The sequence below is a fragment of the Anastrepha ludens genome, chromosome 5 (genome assembly GCF_028408465.1).
Source record: "Anastrepha ludens isolate Willacy chromosome 5, idAnaLude1.1, whole genome shotgun sequence".
Classification (NCBI taxonomy): Eukaryota; Metazoa; Arthropoda; class Insecta; order Diptera; family Tephritidae; genus Anastrepha; species Anastrepha ludens.
Window position 1 is genome coordinate 61,662,647 of NC_071501.1, and position 18,459 is coordinate 61,681,105.

The 18,459-nt window shown below is 40.5% G+C and overlaps 4 protein-coding genes across 5 annotated transcripts; 2 read left to right on the forward strand and 2 right to left on the reverse strand.

Annotated features, from left to right (window-relative positions):
* Positions 1–230: 230 nt before the first annotated feature.
* On the reverse strand, positions 231–2,846 carry LOC128864217 (dynein regulatory complex protein 1 homolog). Its single transcript, XM_054103776.1, has one exon. The coding sequence runs from the start codon at positions 2,682–2,684 to the stop codon at positions 474–476; it is 2,211 nt and encodes a 736-aa protein (XP_053959751.1). The 5' UTR covers positions 2,685–2,846; the 3' UTR covers positions 231–473.
* Positions 2,847–7,440: 4,594 nt separating this feature from the next.
* LOC128864218 (uncharacterized) lies at positions 7,441–8,516 on the reverse strand. Of its 2 annotated transcripts, none has more exons than XM_054103777.1 (2): positions 7,965–8,516; positions 7,441–7,906 (listed from the first exon to the last, which is right to left on the reverse strand). In XM_054103777.1, the coding sequence occupies exons 1-2, from the start codon at positions 8,413–8,415 to the stop codon at positions 7,878–7,880; spliced, it is 480 nt and encodes a 159-aa protein (XP_053959752.1). In that variant the 5' UTR covers positions 8,416–8,516; the 3' UTR covers positions 7,441–7,877. The 2 variants fall into 2 exon arrangements, with proteins under 2 accessions (XP_053959752.1, XP_053959753.1); XM_054103778.1 differs by having other exon boundaries at positions 7,444–7,906; positions 7,960–8,513.
* Positions 8,517–9,375: 859 nt separating this feature from the next.
* Positions 9,376–10,823, forward strand: LOC128862833 (KRR1 small subunit processome component homolog). The gene has a single exon (XM_054101600.1). The coding sequence runs from the start codon at positions 9,476–9,478 to the stop codon at positions 10,517–10,519; it is 1,044 nt and encodes a 347-aa protein (XP_053957575.1). The 5' UTR covers positions 9,376–9,475; the 3' UTR covers positions 10,520–10,823.
* A 2,417-nt stretch (positions 10,824–13,240) lies between these two features.
* LOC128863729 (TBC1 domain family member 15) lies at positions 13,241–16,173 on the forward strand. The gene is made up of 4 exons (XM_054103038.1): positions 13,241–13,454; positions 13,725–14,535; positions 14,601–15,061; positions 15,120–16,173. Exons 1-4 carry the CDS (start codon positions 13,365–13,367, stop codon positions 15,771–15,773), a joined length of 2,016 nt encoding a protein of 671 aa, XP_053959013.1. The 5' UTR covers positions 13,241–13,364; the 3' UTR covers positions 15,774–16,173.
* Positions 16,174–18,459: the final 2,286 nt, after the last annotated feature.

Consider the following 18,459-nt stretch of genomic DNA (forward strand, 5'->3'; position numbering starts at 1 on the left):
GATAAGAGGCAACTGAAGAATCCATTTCAGTCAAGTTTTATTATTATTTTATAAGTTATTCTCCACAATTAATCCAAATATGCACTTTTTCTTTTCAAACAAAACACTTCGGAAATTATTGAAAAGCATTTTTAAAAGAAAGCCCACCCTTCATAGTAAAACGAATATAGTCTGTATTTTTCAAAATTTTACTTATAATTTGCAAGTTATTAAATCAGGGATTTATTTTAATAATCTTTATTTTTGGAGTTTGTTTATCCATAAATATTTGGAAGTTATTTTGGAAATACAAAAAATTTGTAGCCTGCATAAATGTGTATCCATATAAAGAAATATTAGATTTTATTACCCGAAAGGCATTACAAAGTCACATTCTTTGCAAGATTTAAAATATCATGCCTGTACCTCCTTCAACTTCAAACCGTCTGGTATACAAATATATTGTTATTAGCAACATTTTAGCTCAAACCAAATTACACCTTAAACTTTTGCAAAAGATGTTTCAACTCCATGTTCTGCCTTCGCAAGAATACACATTCCTCATCGAGTTTGGTGCGCTGTTTTAACACCTCAACATAGTGATTCAAGCCATGCTCCAAAGTAATCCAGAGCTTTCGCTTCCCTTTAGGAAAATATTCCTTAAATTTGCTCCAGAATGACTTAATGGTATCCTGATCAAATGTTATTGTATTGCAGAGTAATTCATTTGCTTCAAGGATTTTTTTGTATGCCATTTTGTTCTGCATTTGCTGTTTAGTGAAATCATTCAATGCCGTAAGTACAAACACTGGTTCTATAACCAAGTAGTGGTTTTTACATGACGGCTGCTCGTTTAATTTCTCAAAGCATTCATTACTTTTATTTTCAAGATCACTTTCCGATGGTAAACTATCCTTTTTAGTTGTTTCGCTCTCACTATGAGAAGCTATATCATCAAATTCACGACCGATCCTATAAAAATCGCGCATTGCTTTTTTCGGAAATCCGTCAGAACAGTTCGGGCAGTAGGCGTACGGAAGAAAGCAATCGATCAACGTGGAGATCATCTTCACGTTCTCGACACGTAGCGCAATGAAAATGTTGTGGAGACGCACGATGCATTTGTCATCTTCCGTATAGGGTTCCAGTATCTTGAATAGTTTCTCTTCAATTAGGAAACCAGCGCGATCAGCTATCTTTCGTAGAATATTGCGGACCAGGCTCTTCTCTACTTCGCTATCATATGTACAACGTGTGTAAGCGATTCCGTGTCCTTTTTTAGCCGCTTTTAGAGTACTTTTGTTCTCTTTACTTGAAATCTCATTAATGTCAGTCCAATCAATGTCGGGCATGGACCAGGGCATTGCCAGCTGTTGCTCGTATATTACGCGATCAATTTCGTAGATTTTCGTTAAGAGGTCTTTCAGTTCTTTAAAGTTAATTTCCCAGACGAGATCGAATTTTCGTTTGTTATTCGATCGAAACTGTTGCGCTTTCACTTCGAGTTCACTTATGCTCTCATGCAGCTTATGTATTTCAGCCACGGAACGCTGCAGTTTGGTTTTATGTTGTTTATTGATAGCGGCAATCTTAAGTTTTAACGAGACAATGCTCTCATTAAGCTTGGCTAGTCGACGCTTCTGCTGGTTGCTAATGACTATGTTTTCTTCGTTGCGTTTTTGGAGCACCTGATAGTTGTAGTCTAACTTCTCCGAGTTCATCAACACTGTATTGCGAACCTTCCGTAATTCCCACTCCAACATTTCGGCCTCTTTCTCAAGTCGTATGCGGGTGCTGCATGTAAGCTCCTCCTGTATTGCAGTAATACGCGCTATTTCCGCGGCATAAAATTCCTCCTTCTGTTTCGCGAGATCAAATTTCGTTTTTTCACTTTCTGCCATATCATCATAGAACTTATTCCATTTATTAGCCTCCGTGACGGCGATCGTTTGGCGCTCTTCGTTAATGGTCTGCTCTAATATTTCCAAATGACTTGTGTAGGCCATCTTGATTACTTCTATCTGACGATTGATTCGTTCTACCAAGCAGCGCACGTCATTTGCTTGAGCCAACTGATCGGTATAGTACTTGGCATTTATGCGATCAACCTCTTTCTGGCACTGATCAATTAGACTATCTTTGCTCGCCATCAACGCAGCCACTTTTTCCTTTTGTTCTTCCAATTGCTCAAATAATGCCATCGGTTCTTTGAGTTCCTCCAGCTCCGACCATTTGGATGCGATTTCATTGAAGCGTGCTATCGATTCAATAGATTCTTTTTCGAGATCTTTTTTCAGTATTCGGCAGCACTCAACCTCATAATCACGACGCATTTGTTCGCGCTTCTCGTTCGCCACCTTAACATTCGACACCAACTCCTGACCAAATTCTAACAAATCCTTCAACTTATGTTCGCTTTCCTCCAACTGACGTTCAATGGGATCCTTTTTTTCTTCGGTTTTCTGCACTAAAGTCTTTGGCGCCGCATTCATTCGCTTCATGTACTCATCTCTAATAAGTATTCGCTTATCATCCAATTCCTTCGAAGAATTTGTTGGATCAACTGTACTCAACATCAGTTTTATTTTCTCCATATGGATATCACTTATGTTTGTTGTATGTGAAGTAGTCTCAGTTAAAGAAGTAGGAGCGGAGATTTTGTCAGGAGCGAGTTCCAAAGTTGCGGCTGATCCTGCTTGTTCCATGCTTACGTGTAAGTCCTTTACAATTATTGATGAAAAGAGTCTTAGCAAATAAATTACGTGAACTCAAAAATTCTTCAATGAAATAAAATTATATTTAATTATCTTTTTGCGTTGCTTGCCGTGAAATAATTCTTCAACAAATTGCTTTGCTTATAATTTTCATTGAGCAAACAAATTTAATTGTTCCTATGGAGATTTATTGAGTTCTTTTGATAAACAAACTATTGGGTGGCAAGTACACGAAATTAACAGTAATGCTCAAAGGGTAGCATTATGGAGTAAATAGTAAAAGTTACGCCTTAGTTCTTAAAAAAAGTTTACTTCCGTGATGACGTCCGACAAGGCTAGCACTCCTTGCACTGCCCCCTGACTTGTTTTGAGAGAAATATTACGAATTTTCCAATGAAATTCACAGGAGATGTTGATTTCGTGCTTATTTTGCTAAAACTAGCACCAACACTATTGAGTTAATAATAGTTTTTAAGTTATTTGTTAATAAAATTTGTGTTTTACCTTCACCAAATTTTGTTACAATAAGTGCACTTATCACATTTATTGTAATAATTATTCAAACTACATTAACATACACACACGTTTCTAACAGTTTTTATTTATATAGGTATACCATAAATTAACAATTATTTTACATTTATAACTGACAAATTTGATAGCCGTACAGAAGACTCAAAATATTGTATATCATTCAACTGATACCGATTTTACTTTTATTTTATTTATTTGTAAAGACATAATAGCTTTTCCCTGCACTTATTTTATTAAAATTTAAGTTCTCCAAAGTTGCGACCATCAATCATTCCTTTAAATTTCGTGTTCATAGCAAGCGTTTTGTATTACTTCATATTTTATTAACGGCGGCATATTTTTGATTATTTTTAACAAAGTCTTTTTATCGAGTCGTTCCACTATCGGCTATTGTGAAAACGGGATAGTTCATTCCCATGGCAGCCGGTTCTTCGTTACCGGAATGACTCGGATTTTCCCGACCAAGGACTGCCGCCCCAGTAAACTAGCTCTGTCTAGTGAACAGCATATCACCCACCCCTTACGTCACAGGAGCAACTCATCGCAGCAACCTTGCTCCGAATGCTTCTCCTCAGGGCTGGAATTGAATCCAACCCTGGGCCAGAAGTATTCTATTGCTGCGTCTGCCATAAACGGCTCCATCCGAATTCCACCTCGGTTAGGTGCAACAAGTGCAATGGGTGGAGCCATCTTAAAACCTGTGCAAGCCTTAAGACTCATTGGGAGTGGTCCACACGGTAAGTGGCCACGTGTTGCTCCCGCCAGTAGGCGTCCAATGTCTCCACGGCTACTACCCCCCCTGATAGGCCGGCACTACCAACCGCCACCACAACCCACACCTCTACGGTAAGGAGCCTATCGGAGCAACACAACTCCCCCGACTGAACCCATCCCCTTCCCTCCTGCTCCAACCCCAGTGCGGGGACAAACCAGCAGCTCTTGTTCCCCCGCACAGCCTGTTCCGTGTGTCAGACCGTAATACCTCGGAATCTGGCATCAGTCAAATGCAATTCTTGCAAAGGCTGGTGCCATTTTCGGAGATGTTCCGGCCTGCGCACCACCCGTGAGTGGACAACTGACAGGAAACCAAGCTGCACGCTAGGTGCTCTCTGATCACCAGGGATGGCTATAACGTGCACAGGCATGATCGCGAGCGAGACAATGGTGGTGGCCTAGTGTTTATGGTCCACCATACAGTACAGTATCGTCTCATTGATGAAGGGATCGACCGCAGGGACAGCACCTTAGAATGTCAAAGCATAGCTGTCCGGACAGGCGATTCCGACCTCGAAATTTTTAATGTTTATATACCCCCTGTCCCCTGCTGCCCGGCAGAATATCACCCTGATATAGGTGCGCTCATCATAGGTGAAAACCGATTGGTTGTAGGTGACTTCAATGCGCATCACGATCTTTGGCATTCAAGCCTGCCAAACGATCGTAGGGGACAGCAATTGGCAGAGCAAATAGACGATTCGACATCCAGCACTGTGAACGACGAAGCCCCCACCAGGGTAGTGGGCGATTGCAGCAGCTCGCCTGACATAACAATAGCTAGCGCAGGTCTGATAAATAGCATAACGTGGCGACCTATGCTATCGCTTGCATCAGACCACTTGCCCATTATCGTCTCGATTGAGAGACCTGCCGACTTCGTTCCGCGAATCACCGGTCCTATTTTAACTTTAAAAAAGCTAATTGAGCCGGCTTCACGGAATTCACCGAGGACACCTTCGCCGCTCTTCCCATTCCCACCGATGTGCGCGCAGGCGAACGCACATTCCGCAAGGTGCTCACAGCTACTGCGGCTCGCTTCAACCCCGCTGGAAGGCTCAAGGACGTTCGTCCTAATTTCCCAGACGAGGCAGCCAGTTTAGCAAACGAGCGTGACCACCTACGCCAGGTCGATCCCGGGGATCCCCACATAAGGGATCTCAATTTGGAGATCCGACAACTGGTAGACCAACACAAGCGGACTAAATGGGTTGAGCACCTGAAGACCTGTAACCTCACCTCTGGGGTGAGTAAGCTCTGGTCCATCGTAAGGTCCCTGTCGAACATGACGAAGCACAACGACAAGGTGGCCATAACCTTCAACGGTTGTACTTTGTCGGACCCGAAGAAATGCGCGAGCTATTTTAGCCGGCTTTTTATACTGCATCCTCCGGCCGACAGATCCAAGCGTCGTGCTACCAGAAGGCTGCACAAACTGCCGAACGACAGTGCGCCACTTACTTTCTCCGGTGATGAGGTTCAGGGGGCCATCAACAAATCGAAAACATCTAAAGCAATTGACCCTGACGGACTAAACGCGCTGATGCTGAAGCACCTGGGACCATTGGGAGTAGGATTTCTCACAAGGGTCTTCAATCTGTCCTTGACCACTCTCATCATCCCTGACAAGTGCAAAGCAGAGAGAGTGGTCCCACTACTGAAACCTGGGAAACCCGCCATCCAAGGGGAATCTTATCGTCCGATAACTCTCCTTTCCCCAGTAGTGAAGACACTTGAAGCCCTCCTACTCCCACTCTTCACGAAACACCTGGCCCCAGCCCCACATCAGCACGGCTTCCGACGAGTGCATAGCACCACCACTGCACTCACTGCCATAAACGCCCAAATAAACCGCGGTCTTAACCAAAACCGCCCCTGCGAGAGGACTGTCCTAGTAGCGTTGGACCTGAAGAAGGCTTTCGATACAGTCAGCCATTCCACGCTACTAGATGATAATTATCAGTCGACACTCCCGCCAGGTCTGAAGAGGTGGTACGCAAACTAACTGAGCGGTCGGCACTCGTCAGTCATTTTTTGAGATCAAACATCAGAGCAGAGGAAGATTAAACAAGGTGTACCGCAGGGTGGTGTCCTTTCTCCCTTGCTGTTCAACTTCTACATCTCGAAGTCCCCCAACCACCAGCGGGAGTTTCCCTGATCTCATACGCTGACGACTGCACGATAATTGCGTTGGGCAATGACATTGATGGCCTGTGTTCCAAACTACCTCTCCGGCCTTTCTCGCTTTTTCACTGCGAGGAGTCTCCAACTTTCCCCCACCAAGTCCACGGCGACCCTCTTTACCACTGGACAAAGGAGGTAAACTTTCCCTTAAGGTAAAAGTCGATGATACACCAATACCGACAGTAAACAACCCCAAAATGTTAGGTGTAATCTTTGACAGTTTGCTTTCCTTCGCAGCGCACACAACCGCAATTGCCACTTAAGTCCAAAACCGCAACAAGTCCTCAAATCGCTTGCCGGCAGCACTTGGGGCAAAGACAAAGAACTGTTGCTATCGACATTTAAGGCAATTGGTCGGCCGGTTCTGAACTATGCAGCGCCTGTCTGGTCGCCTGAAACTAGTAATTCGCAGTGGACAAAGCTACAGACATGTCAAAATACCGCCATTCGGACAGCGACCGGGTGCCTCCTGATGTCGCCCATTCAACATCTACATACATAACGAGGCACAAATGCTCCCAGTAGCGGAGCACAACAAACTGCTCAGCAAGCAGCTCCTACTGGGATGTTACCGCAGGTTTCACCCCTGCAGACACCTGCTTGAGCCTGAGCCGCCTCCCAGGCACGTCAGGAGACATCTCTTAAACTACGCTGACGAAATCCAGGACAAAACTGACCGAAATCTGCTGGACCTGACAGAGTTTAGACAGTCAATAAACGACATACACCGGGAGACCGTCACCACCTTCTTAAGCTCCCGTCCTGTGAATGCCGTAATCGGAGTCCAACCACCACCTATAGCAGATGAAGAGCTCCAGCTTCCTTGTAATATTACATACGGAGAATGCTGCTGGAGTGACAGTCCTTGGCCGGATATAAATCCGGGTCGTTTCGGTAACGTAGAACCGACTGTCGTGGATAGTTAGTGTCGAATTGTTCGTTTAGGTCTTATTCCAGGAACTGACAACGTCCAAAATGTGGTAGATTTACCGGGTCTGGAGCTACTATCATATTCACTTTTCCAAGTGCTTCCTGTTCCTAAATCTTTGACATCTTTGGAATGTTGATGTGCGTTTAGAATACATCTTACTAAAAATTTAGTTAAATGTAACATTTTTCTTTAAGAGATTAAGATTTATTGATTTAACACACATAATGCTAAAATCAAATAAATTATTATATCAAAGACACGGAAATGCCTTTCATTTCTTTTCATCGTCTGAGCTGTAGTTAGAATCCAATAACAGGAGTTAAAGAAAAAACATTATATTATTGTCACAACAAAGTTATATTTGGACGATATTATGGCTTTATTAATCTCTATATTTATGTTTGTATGCATAAAGCAGGTCTAAGTTTGTAACTTTCGCTTCAAAATAACTTCTTGAAAGTAAATTAAATGAAAGTAGAAACATTATTTCAAGTTGGAATAGAAACTAATCTTTCTTTTAGACTCTAATTTTTTGTTGCTTCCGATCAAACACTTTCACACAAATTAAAAATTTAAACTGATCCAGTTCATCTACCTATACATACAATATTATACTGAAAGCTTTATGGCTGAAAAGAAAAAAAGGGGAATATAAAATCAACCTTATTCTCCATGCGTTGAATTTCGCCAGTATGCCACGACTCCTCATGATGTTTAAGTGTCACAGATCTAAATTCCAAATACTCCGGGAAAACCTCTGCTTATTCATGGTTGCTCATATCTTCGGCATCTAAATAGAGTTGTATGGGTGACAAGATTAAATAAACGGAAGTGTATATCAACCTCACTCTCCATGCGTTCTCTTTCTCGAGTTTGTCGTAACTCCTCACGATGTTTAAGTGTCACAGATCTAAATTCCAAGTACTCTGGACTAATTTCTGCATCTTCATAGCTGCTCATATCTTCACCATCTAAGTATGACTGTTCTTCGTCTTCTTCAGACGAAGTTTCATAAACTGGCTTGGTTGCCATTAACTGATTGCGCAGCTCTTCATTTTCTTGATCCAAATGCGTTGCACGTTGCTTCCAATACTCTATCTGGGCTTGACATTGTCGCATCACAAAGGATTCATACAAGTCACGCCATACACCTGCAGCTTTGCTGGCGGTATAATTGTTAACTTTTGGTATTTTTTTCGATGGAGCTGAAGTCAAAATTCCCTCAGTATGGATTTGCTTTTTCGCATTTCTCCTAGAAAGCCTCCTGCGCGTCCGATTCCTAACTGATTTACTTTTCATTTTTTACGTTTGGTTGAAAGGTTTGGCTTAAAGTTCTTAATTCACAATGCAACAAACACAACAATTCAAATGTTCTACACAGATGTGCAACGCTAAATTGTAGTTCATTGTGACACTCTGTATCAAGTAAATTATAGGGTGTTTACATGAGGCGATTTGCAGTCGAATCTTTAGCAACAATCGCCTGGGCTTAACGGTCTGTCACTTAACAACCGACGTTATAATACGTTCACATACGCATTAATCACCTATAAATCCACCAAATTAATCTACCCGTTCACATATGGCAAATTACCTGCAAAATTGACAATCAGCTGTCAATACTGCTTTGAGAGGTTTTTCTTCATAGAAATTATTTTGGTGGGATATTTCGATGTATTTGGTTTCTTTAATTATTATTAAGAATATGAAGAAGGAATATTTAATTTAAAAACCCATATAGTCGACGCTCCTGTTTATATTTTCGAAAATGTTTCTCAATTCTAAACTAAAGCAAAAACTGCAGTTTTACAAACAACGTTCAGTGGAAGACGTCTGCATGTGAACTTCGTTCTTATTTCAGGTGTCTGGCAACACAAACTTTTCGATAAATTACATAAATTTAACAATAAATTACTTCAAAACCATAAGCGCTGTAGAGTGCGGTTTTCAGTTTTAAGATGGGGATATACATCTCTATCAACCCCTTACAATATTTTATTAAAGCATGTTACATTATACAAAATTTTCCCCAGTATATATAGTATAGAATACAGTAATAGATATAGAATACTTTTGTTGTTTATACTCGATTTTTACGCCTCCAAGAGGTTAAAATAAAATATATATAAGTCCTTCTCCTCTGAAATTTGACGACACGATAGTCAACACAATAGCTTATAACAATTGATAAAAAAATCGAGTACAAAAACACTACCAATAATCGTAGCCAACTTATTGGCTCATTCCTAAGATCAGCAACAGTGTTATTGTGAATGATTTATGAACATCAAAATAAAACAAACACACGTGCGGTGCGCAGTATCAAATAAACAAATATTTTCCTTATAATTACGTTGCAATGAGTGACGACGAGCTTAAAGAAAGTACAATAGTGTCCACTGAACCTGTCGACAATGCGTGGAACCTAAAAATTCCGCAGTTTAAACCTGAAGATAACCCCAACGGCTTAGTAGAAGAGAGCACATTCGCAACACTATTCCCAAAGTATAGGGAAAAATATCTGAAGGAAGTATGGCCTCTGGTGAAACTGGCTCTATCTGAGCATGATCTTAAAGCAGAACTGGACTTGATAGAGGGTAGCATGGTGGTCAAAACTACGCGTAAAACATGGGACCCTTATATTATTATTAAGGCACGCGATATGATTAAACTGATGGCCCGCAGCGTTCCTTTCGAGCAGGCTCGTCGTGTATTGCAGGATGAGATCGGTTGTGACATTATTAAAACTGGAAATCTTGTTCATAAAAAGGATAAGTTCGTAAAGCGTCGTCAACGTTTAATTGGGCCCAATGGAGCTACGCTAAAATCAATAGAGCTTCTTACTGATTGTTATGTATTGGTGCAGGGTAATACGGTGGCAGCTTTAGGCCCCTACAAAGGTTTGCAACAAGTCCGAGACATTGTACTAGATACTATGAACAATGTCCACCCTATTTACAATATCAAGGCTCTAATGATTAAGCGTGAACTAATGAAAGATCCAAAATTAGCTAACGAGGATTGGTCACGGTTTCTTCCGAAATTCAAAAATAAAAATATCAGCAAACGCAAGCAACCCAAGGTGAAGAAACCAAAGAAGGAATACACGCCATTCCCACCTGCGCAGACTGAAAGCAAAGTCGACAAGCAACTTGCTTCAGGAGAATATTTCCTTAGTAAGGAGCAGCAGCAAGCACGAAAACAACAGGAGCGCAATACGAAGCAATCCGAATCCGCCAAGAAACAGGAGGAGCGCCGTAACAAAGATTTTATTCCACCTATAGAAGACGGACCGTCCACAAGCCGCAAAAGGTCAGCTGAAAATGATAATAGGAAAATAGATGTTAAGGCGTTAAAAGCGAAAGTGGCTAAAGCAACCAAAAAGTCTAAAACGGGGCCGTAAATTATAGCATACTCTATGCCATAAAATTTTATATTACTTTGTGTTTATCACTGTTTATACACATACACTTATAATTTTATAGTTAAAATTACAAATATACTTCCTTTCCTCATTTTCGTGGTTTATTGGGAGCAAACAAAATCCGCTCTATATTATTTCCTAAATACATTTAGGAAAAAAACCCTGGAAAAGAATGTATGTTCCCATTGGTATTTTTTTTTTTTATTATTATCATTATTAATATTTCATTTGTTTAAGAATGTCACAGCGTTAATAAATGATTACAAGTGTAAATGCAAAAGAACATGAAGTTGAATCTAGGATTTCAGGTGAAAGTTGATGTATAGGATATGCTGCAATTTGAAGACGGCGAAAGAAGAGTAGTACAGACGACACGACTGTTTCCACGATCGTCGGTGCTACGTTACCGAAACGACCCGAATGTATATCCGGCCAAGGACTATCACTCCAGTAGCATTCCCCGTATGTAAGTACGACGAGCTACATCAACAACAACTGGACGCGACAGTCGGACCTATGTTACCGGAATGAACAGTCAACCAAAGGACTGCTTATGCGGGAATGTTTATGTTGTTACAAATGGCGATAAATCAAAAAAATTCTATCCCCTTGAAAAAAAATTCGTTAATTTGTAAAAATTCCATACATTTTGGTCCCCTCGTTAATTCGTAGTGTTTTTCACAACTCATAGAATATTAAACCTCTTATAAATTCAAATTTTGTTTTCGTAACCTCTTATACGGGTGAGCCATATAGCGTTTGCTTTTTGAACCACCTATTTTTTTGAAAATGGTAACACAAATGACATGTCGAATGTATTCATAATTTACTTAAAGGTTTAACATTAACGAAATGGGACGCTATACGCAAGGCGAATTTATTATAGGTGAGAGCAACCACATATAAGTAAAACCCTACATGTATTTGTTGTTGCGTTTGGTCCAAGCATTACGTCAACGTACAATCGCAAATGTAAACATACCAATACATACAAACAAAGCATATCATTTTGACGTAAGGGCATACCTACGGCGAAAAATTCAGCTGCGTGAATGCTGTCACCTATAATAAATCCACCTTGGCTATACGCTTGAACAAAAAATTTCCAAAGTTGTGAGTCTTCTTTTCTGATTTTCACATCGGTGTCTACGTCAATACGCAAAATTGTCGGATTTGGGGCTCAGAAAATCCACACGTTACTGTAGAGAAGCAAATGCATCCACAACGAGCCACTGTTTGGTGGGGTTTTTGGTCTGGCGGCATTATCTGGCCATTTGGATGCCTGCAAATGAAAATAAAATTATGAACAAAAATAAATCTAATGGCCTCTGGTGACGATCCAGCATGCTTGTCCACCAGGCTTATATGTGTGCGTGTCGGGTGACACTCGTACTTGCTTCGTGTCACACATACTTGTTGTCGGCTTTTGCTTGATGAAAATCAAAAATTTTAGATATTAGCGTCAAGCACCCGACACGCACACATATAAACCTGCTGGACAGCATGCTGGATCGTCACCAGAGGCCATAAAAGTAATACGGTTACCAAAAACCTTAATAAGCAACATTGTTTCTATAAGGCTGCCAAATGTCAGAAAATAGAAGTTCCGATAACATTCTTAATGCCAATATCAAAAAAATGAGAGAGACGTTTGTAGTCAGCGGTAAAGTAGTATTCATCATAAACAACAATTTATGTAGTTTTTAGTCACAGCTGACTAATCAAAGTTCATGTAAATGTTCATCGTAAGGAAATGAAAATCGAGCAATTATAATACAATAGTTATTATTATTTGGCCTTATTTTCTTAATATTTCATAGATTACATAGCATTTTTACTACTGTTGCTGTTACAATAGTAGTTATTATTATTACAATAGTCATTATTATTAATATTTGGTCTTATTTTCTTAATGTTTCATACATTACATAACATTTCTTCTACTATTGCTGCATATTTCGTCTTGGACGCTATTACGAATTTCGGCCGTCTTCCGGTCTCTTGTTGTTGTTGGTGTAGCAGCATAAACACTCCTCATACATATACGGGGAACGCTGCTAAGGTTATAATCATTGACCGGATATAAATCCGGTCGTTCCGATTACTTAGAACCGACTGTCGTGGGAACGCGGTCGCCTCAAGGATGGTGACCCAATAGAACGTTTGCATTAATCTAGTAGTATAACTTTTAATTCTCTGGTTCTCAAGACTATTGCAACAAAGTCATATTAAAATGCATCTATCTGCCTATCTATCAATAATTCTTCTCCGAAAAGAATGCATTGGTGCGTGACATCCATTTGGTAGTGAGTACAAAGCACCAAAATATAGAAAAGGTTTTTTCTAATAGCGGTCGACCGTCGGCTGATAATGGCAAGTTTCCAAGTAGGAGTGTATGCCATGAACAAGCTCCTTAACCCATTAAAAACCATGTACCATTTGGTGGCGACATAAAACAGTAAGTACCTCCATTTGTGGAACCACATTAAGAGGATGAAGAACTTGACCAAACACCTATCAAACAATGTTCGCACCAATTAAATATATATAACAATTTCTATTATTATTAGTGCAGTACCTTATTTTTGAATACCTCTAGTCTTCTTCAACGTACACTGCTCCTCAAATATCTACGTCATGCTGTGCTTTTAAATCTGTCAGCTAGAACAGCTGCTTAATTTTACGAAGTTTAAGAAAAGTCAAGTCGGTGAGGAAGGCAGACGTAAATTTGATAATAATACGAGCAATTTGGATTGAAAAGTGTAAAGTTTGTAAAAAATTAAAGCATAATCGTAAATTTTTGCACAAGTCTTTAACTTGTAAAATGATAAACTCTGTACATTATGAAAATAGCCAAAGTGTACACCCCGGAACAGATGGTTCACCAACGGCGGCACAATTCACAAATGGCACAGTGAGTTCGATGTTAATTTGAAGAAAAATGGGCATTTGAGATAATAATATATATAATTTTGTTTTTAATCATATCACACTGCAATTCTATGTAGATATTTATTATATCTGTTCGCGTGACTTGAAAATATTTGGAGCTTGTGAAAAAATTGCTAATATTTTCATTGACCTAACTGTTTCATAGCAGTAACAAAGAAATCCCCGTTTCGTGAACTGCATTTAAATGTATTCAATTTACCCTTATTAACATCTATCGGTATTACTTTTCTAGATAATGTGTACTCATGATGGGGTTCTGCTCCGAAAGGCAAATGTGGAGCATATAGCCGACCTGAATACTAGCGGTTCATTAACAATAATCGGTTATGACTCTCCACGACGGCTGTTTATTGAGTGGCGACCTAACGATAATATACCTATTGCTGACGATAGCCAGGATTGGGCAGTTGTGGACACAATACCACGACGTTCGCGCACTATTTCTGAATGTAAAGCATTCGACATTAAGCCCTCGCCAGAAACTGTGGCAGCTAATAAACCACGTATAATACGTACTCAACTCGATGAACTGAGTTGTATTTTAGTCAAACATCGGGGACAAGTTATTTGCTTCATACATAAATGCGACGATGGTGTCCATAGTGAATTCTTCTTTCAACACGGCAATGCCGATCAGTTTGTTCAGTCCATGTGTGATCTGCACATCATTGAGCACTCGTTTACCCAAGATGGGTGTGCAGAATATACTGTGCTTAACACGGAAACACAAAAGCTGAAACGCACATTCGCCGAGCTAAACATTGATGACATGAAAAATGCGGAATTAAAAAAGGAAAAGGGTTGGGTGAGAAATACGTGGTCCGGGCTTCTTGTAAACTTACCGGACTTGGCATCCGGTGTCAAGGGTAGTGCACCAAGAAATTATGCGATGCGTCATCAACATGAAACGAATCGAAATGCCGGAAATTACAGCCACAGCAGTAGTGAGGATCAATCACCAGTTGAAGGCGAACCTGAAAATGTGAAAGAAGAGGATGAGAAGATTATAAACACGTTGCCTGAACGACCATTTATAGAGAGGGGTAATTCGTTTTTGTAGAAATACAAAAGCGTTTAAGTTTGAAGTAGATTTTTGTATCTCTTACAGGCAAGCCGCTAAATGAGGCGCAGTGGTTGGAGTTTCAGTCAGCAGATGGTCGTATATCCGATGCCGCCCGCATTCAAGAAATTATTTTCCACGGAGGCATTCACTACAATATACGCGCTGATGTTTGGAAGTACCTTCTGAACTATTACCGATGGAATGATTCTGAAATTGAACGCATTCAACACCACAAACAAAAGTATAAGGAATATTATAAAATGAAAGCACAATGGTTATCAATGACAGCCACTCAAGAAGAAAACTTTAGTGGTTTTCGTGATCGCAAATGTCAAATCGAAAAAGATGTGAAACGCACTGATCGTACGCTAGAGTTTTTTGCTGGCGAAGATAATCCAAATTTGATGGTACTACAAGGCATACTCATGACCTACGTAATGTATAACTTCGATTTGGGCTATGTACAGGGCATGTCTGATCTGCTAGCACCAATACTTTCCATCCAGGTACAAATCAAATGTTTTTAACACCTTATAGTGATTATGTATCATTTCACTCTTCCAGGGCAATGAGGTGGATGCCTTTTGGTGCTTTGTTGGCTTTATGGATATGGTATTCGCCAATTTTGACATTGACCAGGCAGGTATGAAAACTCAATTTCGTCAACTGCGTCGTTTAGTAGAATTTTCGAATCCGCGTCTATTTCAATATATGGTCGCACATGATTCAGATAATATGTTTTTCTGCTTCCGCTGGTTACTTGTTTGGTATAAACGTGAATTCTCCAACAACGATGTGCTCAAGCTTTGGGAGTGCCTTTGGACTCGGTTGCCTTGTCCAAATTTTCATTTGTTTATATCAGTCTCCATATTAGACCAACAAACAGATCTTATAATCGAAAACAAATACGAGTTCACAGAGATTTTAAAACACATCAACGAATTGTCGGGGTGCATCGACGTTAAACGTACATTAGAAATGGCGGAAGCAATTTATCTACAAATAAAAGCGGCAGAAGATTTGCCCAATGATATTCGCAAGATCATAGGAGAGCCCGTCTTAGATTCAAATAATGGAGACGAGAACTCTGAAAATATAACTGAACATGATTTCGCAGATGAAATGTACGAATTAGTGCACAAGCCTGAGGAGGATCGGCGGCAAGAAGAGCAGTTCGACGAGGCATGTGAACGCTCAATGTTTTTGAATTATACATAGATAACTTTTGTCTATTCTATTATTTGATTAGCTGTTATATATATATATTTAGAACTAAGTGTTTTATAAGCAAAACAAACAAGAAAATCTAGCTGCTTATAAGTGGTTTGTTTTAAACAATTCTCTGACTCACCTTGAAACCATCCGAATGAATTCAATATGATATACCTATCTATATAAATATTCTTTTTTATTTGTAAATGAGTAATTTGAGTAAAGGACTATGTCGACCAAAATTCAAAAAAATTTATACAAACACTTTCAAATTTTGAATTAAAATGAAATGTATAGATGTTTTATGATAGATATAGTATCTTTAAGATTGATAACTTCTGTAGATGTATCTACTACATATTATATTTTATTATAAAAACCATATCAAATTTTTTATTACTCGGATCTTAAATGATGTTTCATTTTTATACTTCGTTTTGTGCGTTCCGTACCTTTGTTAAGTATATTTTTTTCATCTTAGAGTTTAACGCACAAATCGAACATGTGGGATAATATAAATATGGGTACAAATGCCCATTTATTAGAAACAAATTATACTTCATTGAAACCGTGTACACATATGTACATACATTCGTACATTCACGTAAAATTTGCTAAATCAACCAATACTTTGCATACTTCGTATAGTATTGCTGGCTCATCTCTACAATCCAATGAAGAAATTAAAGACTTAGATGTTATTTCCGACTCTTAGCTGACATTGCTCCAAATACTTCTCTTCAGGGCTGGCGTTGATCCGTGTGGAGTTGTCTGTCTGTCTCCCATCGGACGCGTCCCCAGGTGGCGGATCGGGGAAGGCTCGGCATCATGCAGGGTAAGTGGGAAATAAAATACCATTCGCGGTCCAAAACAGAAAAACACCTGCTTGGAGGTGCGGATAGTTCAACTATCACCAAGCTAGGGTAGGAGGGCTAGCAACCTACTTACCCAAAAAAAACCAAAACCCAGAAGCGTCTGCCTCAGATTGAGCGGCTCTCTGGTCAGCGTCTGTTCTCCATGTAAGGAGCGGCTGTATCAATCGTGTAATGCGAAAAAGCTGGGGCTATGAGCCTCTGTTACCTGAGTATGCGGAATGGAATCTTGCAAAAATGGCTTTCAGAAAGGTTCATGTCCTCTTCCGCCCCGTAAAACCTGGCAGGTCTCACAAAGCGCTCAAAGCGCGTAGTCTTAAATGACCACGTAGGTGGGGTTGAGATTACTCCCCATTAATTCCGGTTGGAAGTCTGGCACTGAACACTGGACCCCATAAGGACCAGAGTCAACCCTCTCATGGCCTCCCTGTTTTCAAAGATAACCATGGGACTTACGGTAACTGCATACACGCGCTGAGATAGCGGCTGTGAGTTGGGGCCCATACAGCAGGGACAACACAAACATAAATAAAAACAAAAACAACGATGTAAACAGCACTACGAAGATGGTAACAGAAGAAGCTATGGAGGAGCAGCAACAACAGGCAATACAACGAAGAGCAGCTTGCCAGCAACGACTACCCAGCGGCGAACAGGTGTATCAACGCTGGAGATGAAAGGCCGAGATGGCACGGCCGGGACGCCGACGACCCATCACATCAAAAAAGTCACTGACGCTCCTAAGTCGTAGCAAAATCCGACTTCCTGCAGCCCTGATACAAAACAAAGCAGACAATTCGAATTGATTGACATACTTGGAAGAGAAATTGATGGACTTATCCAATACGTGGAATCACGCCGTAATGTTCACGGTGACATAAGAAGAATGTGCAGTGTTATCAAAAGAGCTCACACAGACGTTCTCATTGAAATGGATTCAATGGAACGGTGCATAAGAAAATTGTCCACCCCTAAACAGGTGCAAATTGGGCAGGGGAAAACACTCCTCAGACGACTAAGAGAACCCGAGCCAAAGAAAGCCCAAGAGCTGCAGCCCAGATTGCAACAAAGTCTCCAGTTGCTAAAAAGAGGAAAAGCGACACTGATTCCTCTCGGCCACAAACTGCAACTCAACCCGTGCAGAGGGAAGAGTGGATAAAGGTAGAGAGAAAAAGAAATCGCTGAAAAACAGAAAAGGTACCATCAGGCCAATGTCGGATGCCATTATTATCGAGAAAAAGACGGACGGTACCTCATATGCGGATATGTTGCGAGCTGTAAAGCACAGCGAAGAACTAAAGGACCTTAGCGAAAAAGTTAAGACGATGCGACCTTCAAAAAAAGGAGGCCTCTTTATAGAATTTAAAAGGAGCAAGTATGTCGAGGCCAGTAGTTACCAAATGCCACTGGACGGTGTAGCATCGGTGAACCTGAAGACGCATACAATCACAATCCAATGTAAAGGTCTTATCACTGACCTGAACTCGGAGGAGGAGGTACTTGAAGCGATTACTCAGCAGGCACTGGTGAAAAACCTAAAGAAGTCGGCGATACGAAGCACACACACCATTCCAGGAGGTACACAGTCACTGTATTTATCGTTACGTGCAGATGATGCCAAAAAGGTGCTGGAGCTAGGGCATCTCAAAGTAGGATGGGTAAGACGTCTAGTAACAGAAGTTACATCAACGAGACGGTGCTACAAATGCTGGGCATATGATCACGTAGCAACCGTGTGTAAAGAACTCTATCGCACAAAATTGTGCAGACGAGGTGGCAAAGAAGGCCACCAAGCATCAAGCTGCAAAAACGATGAAAAA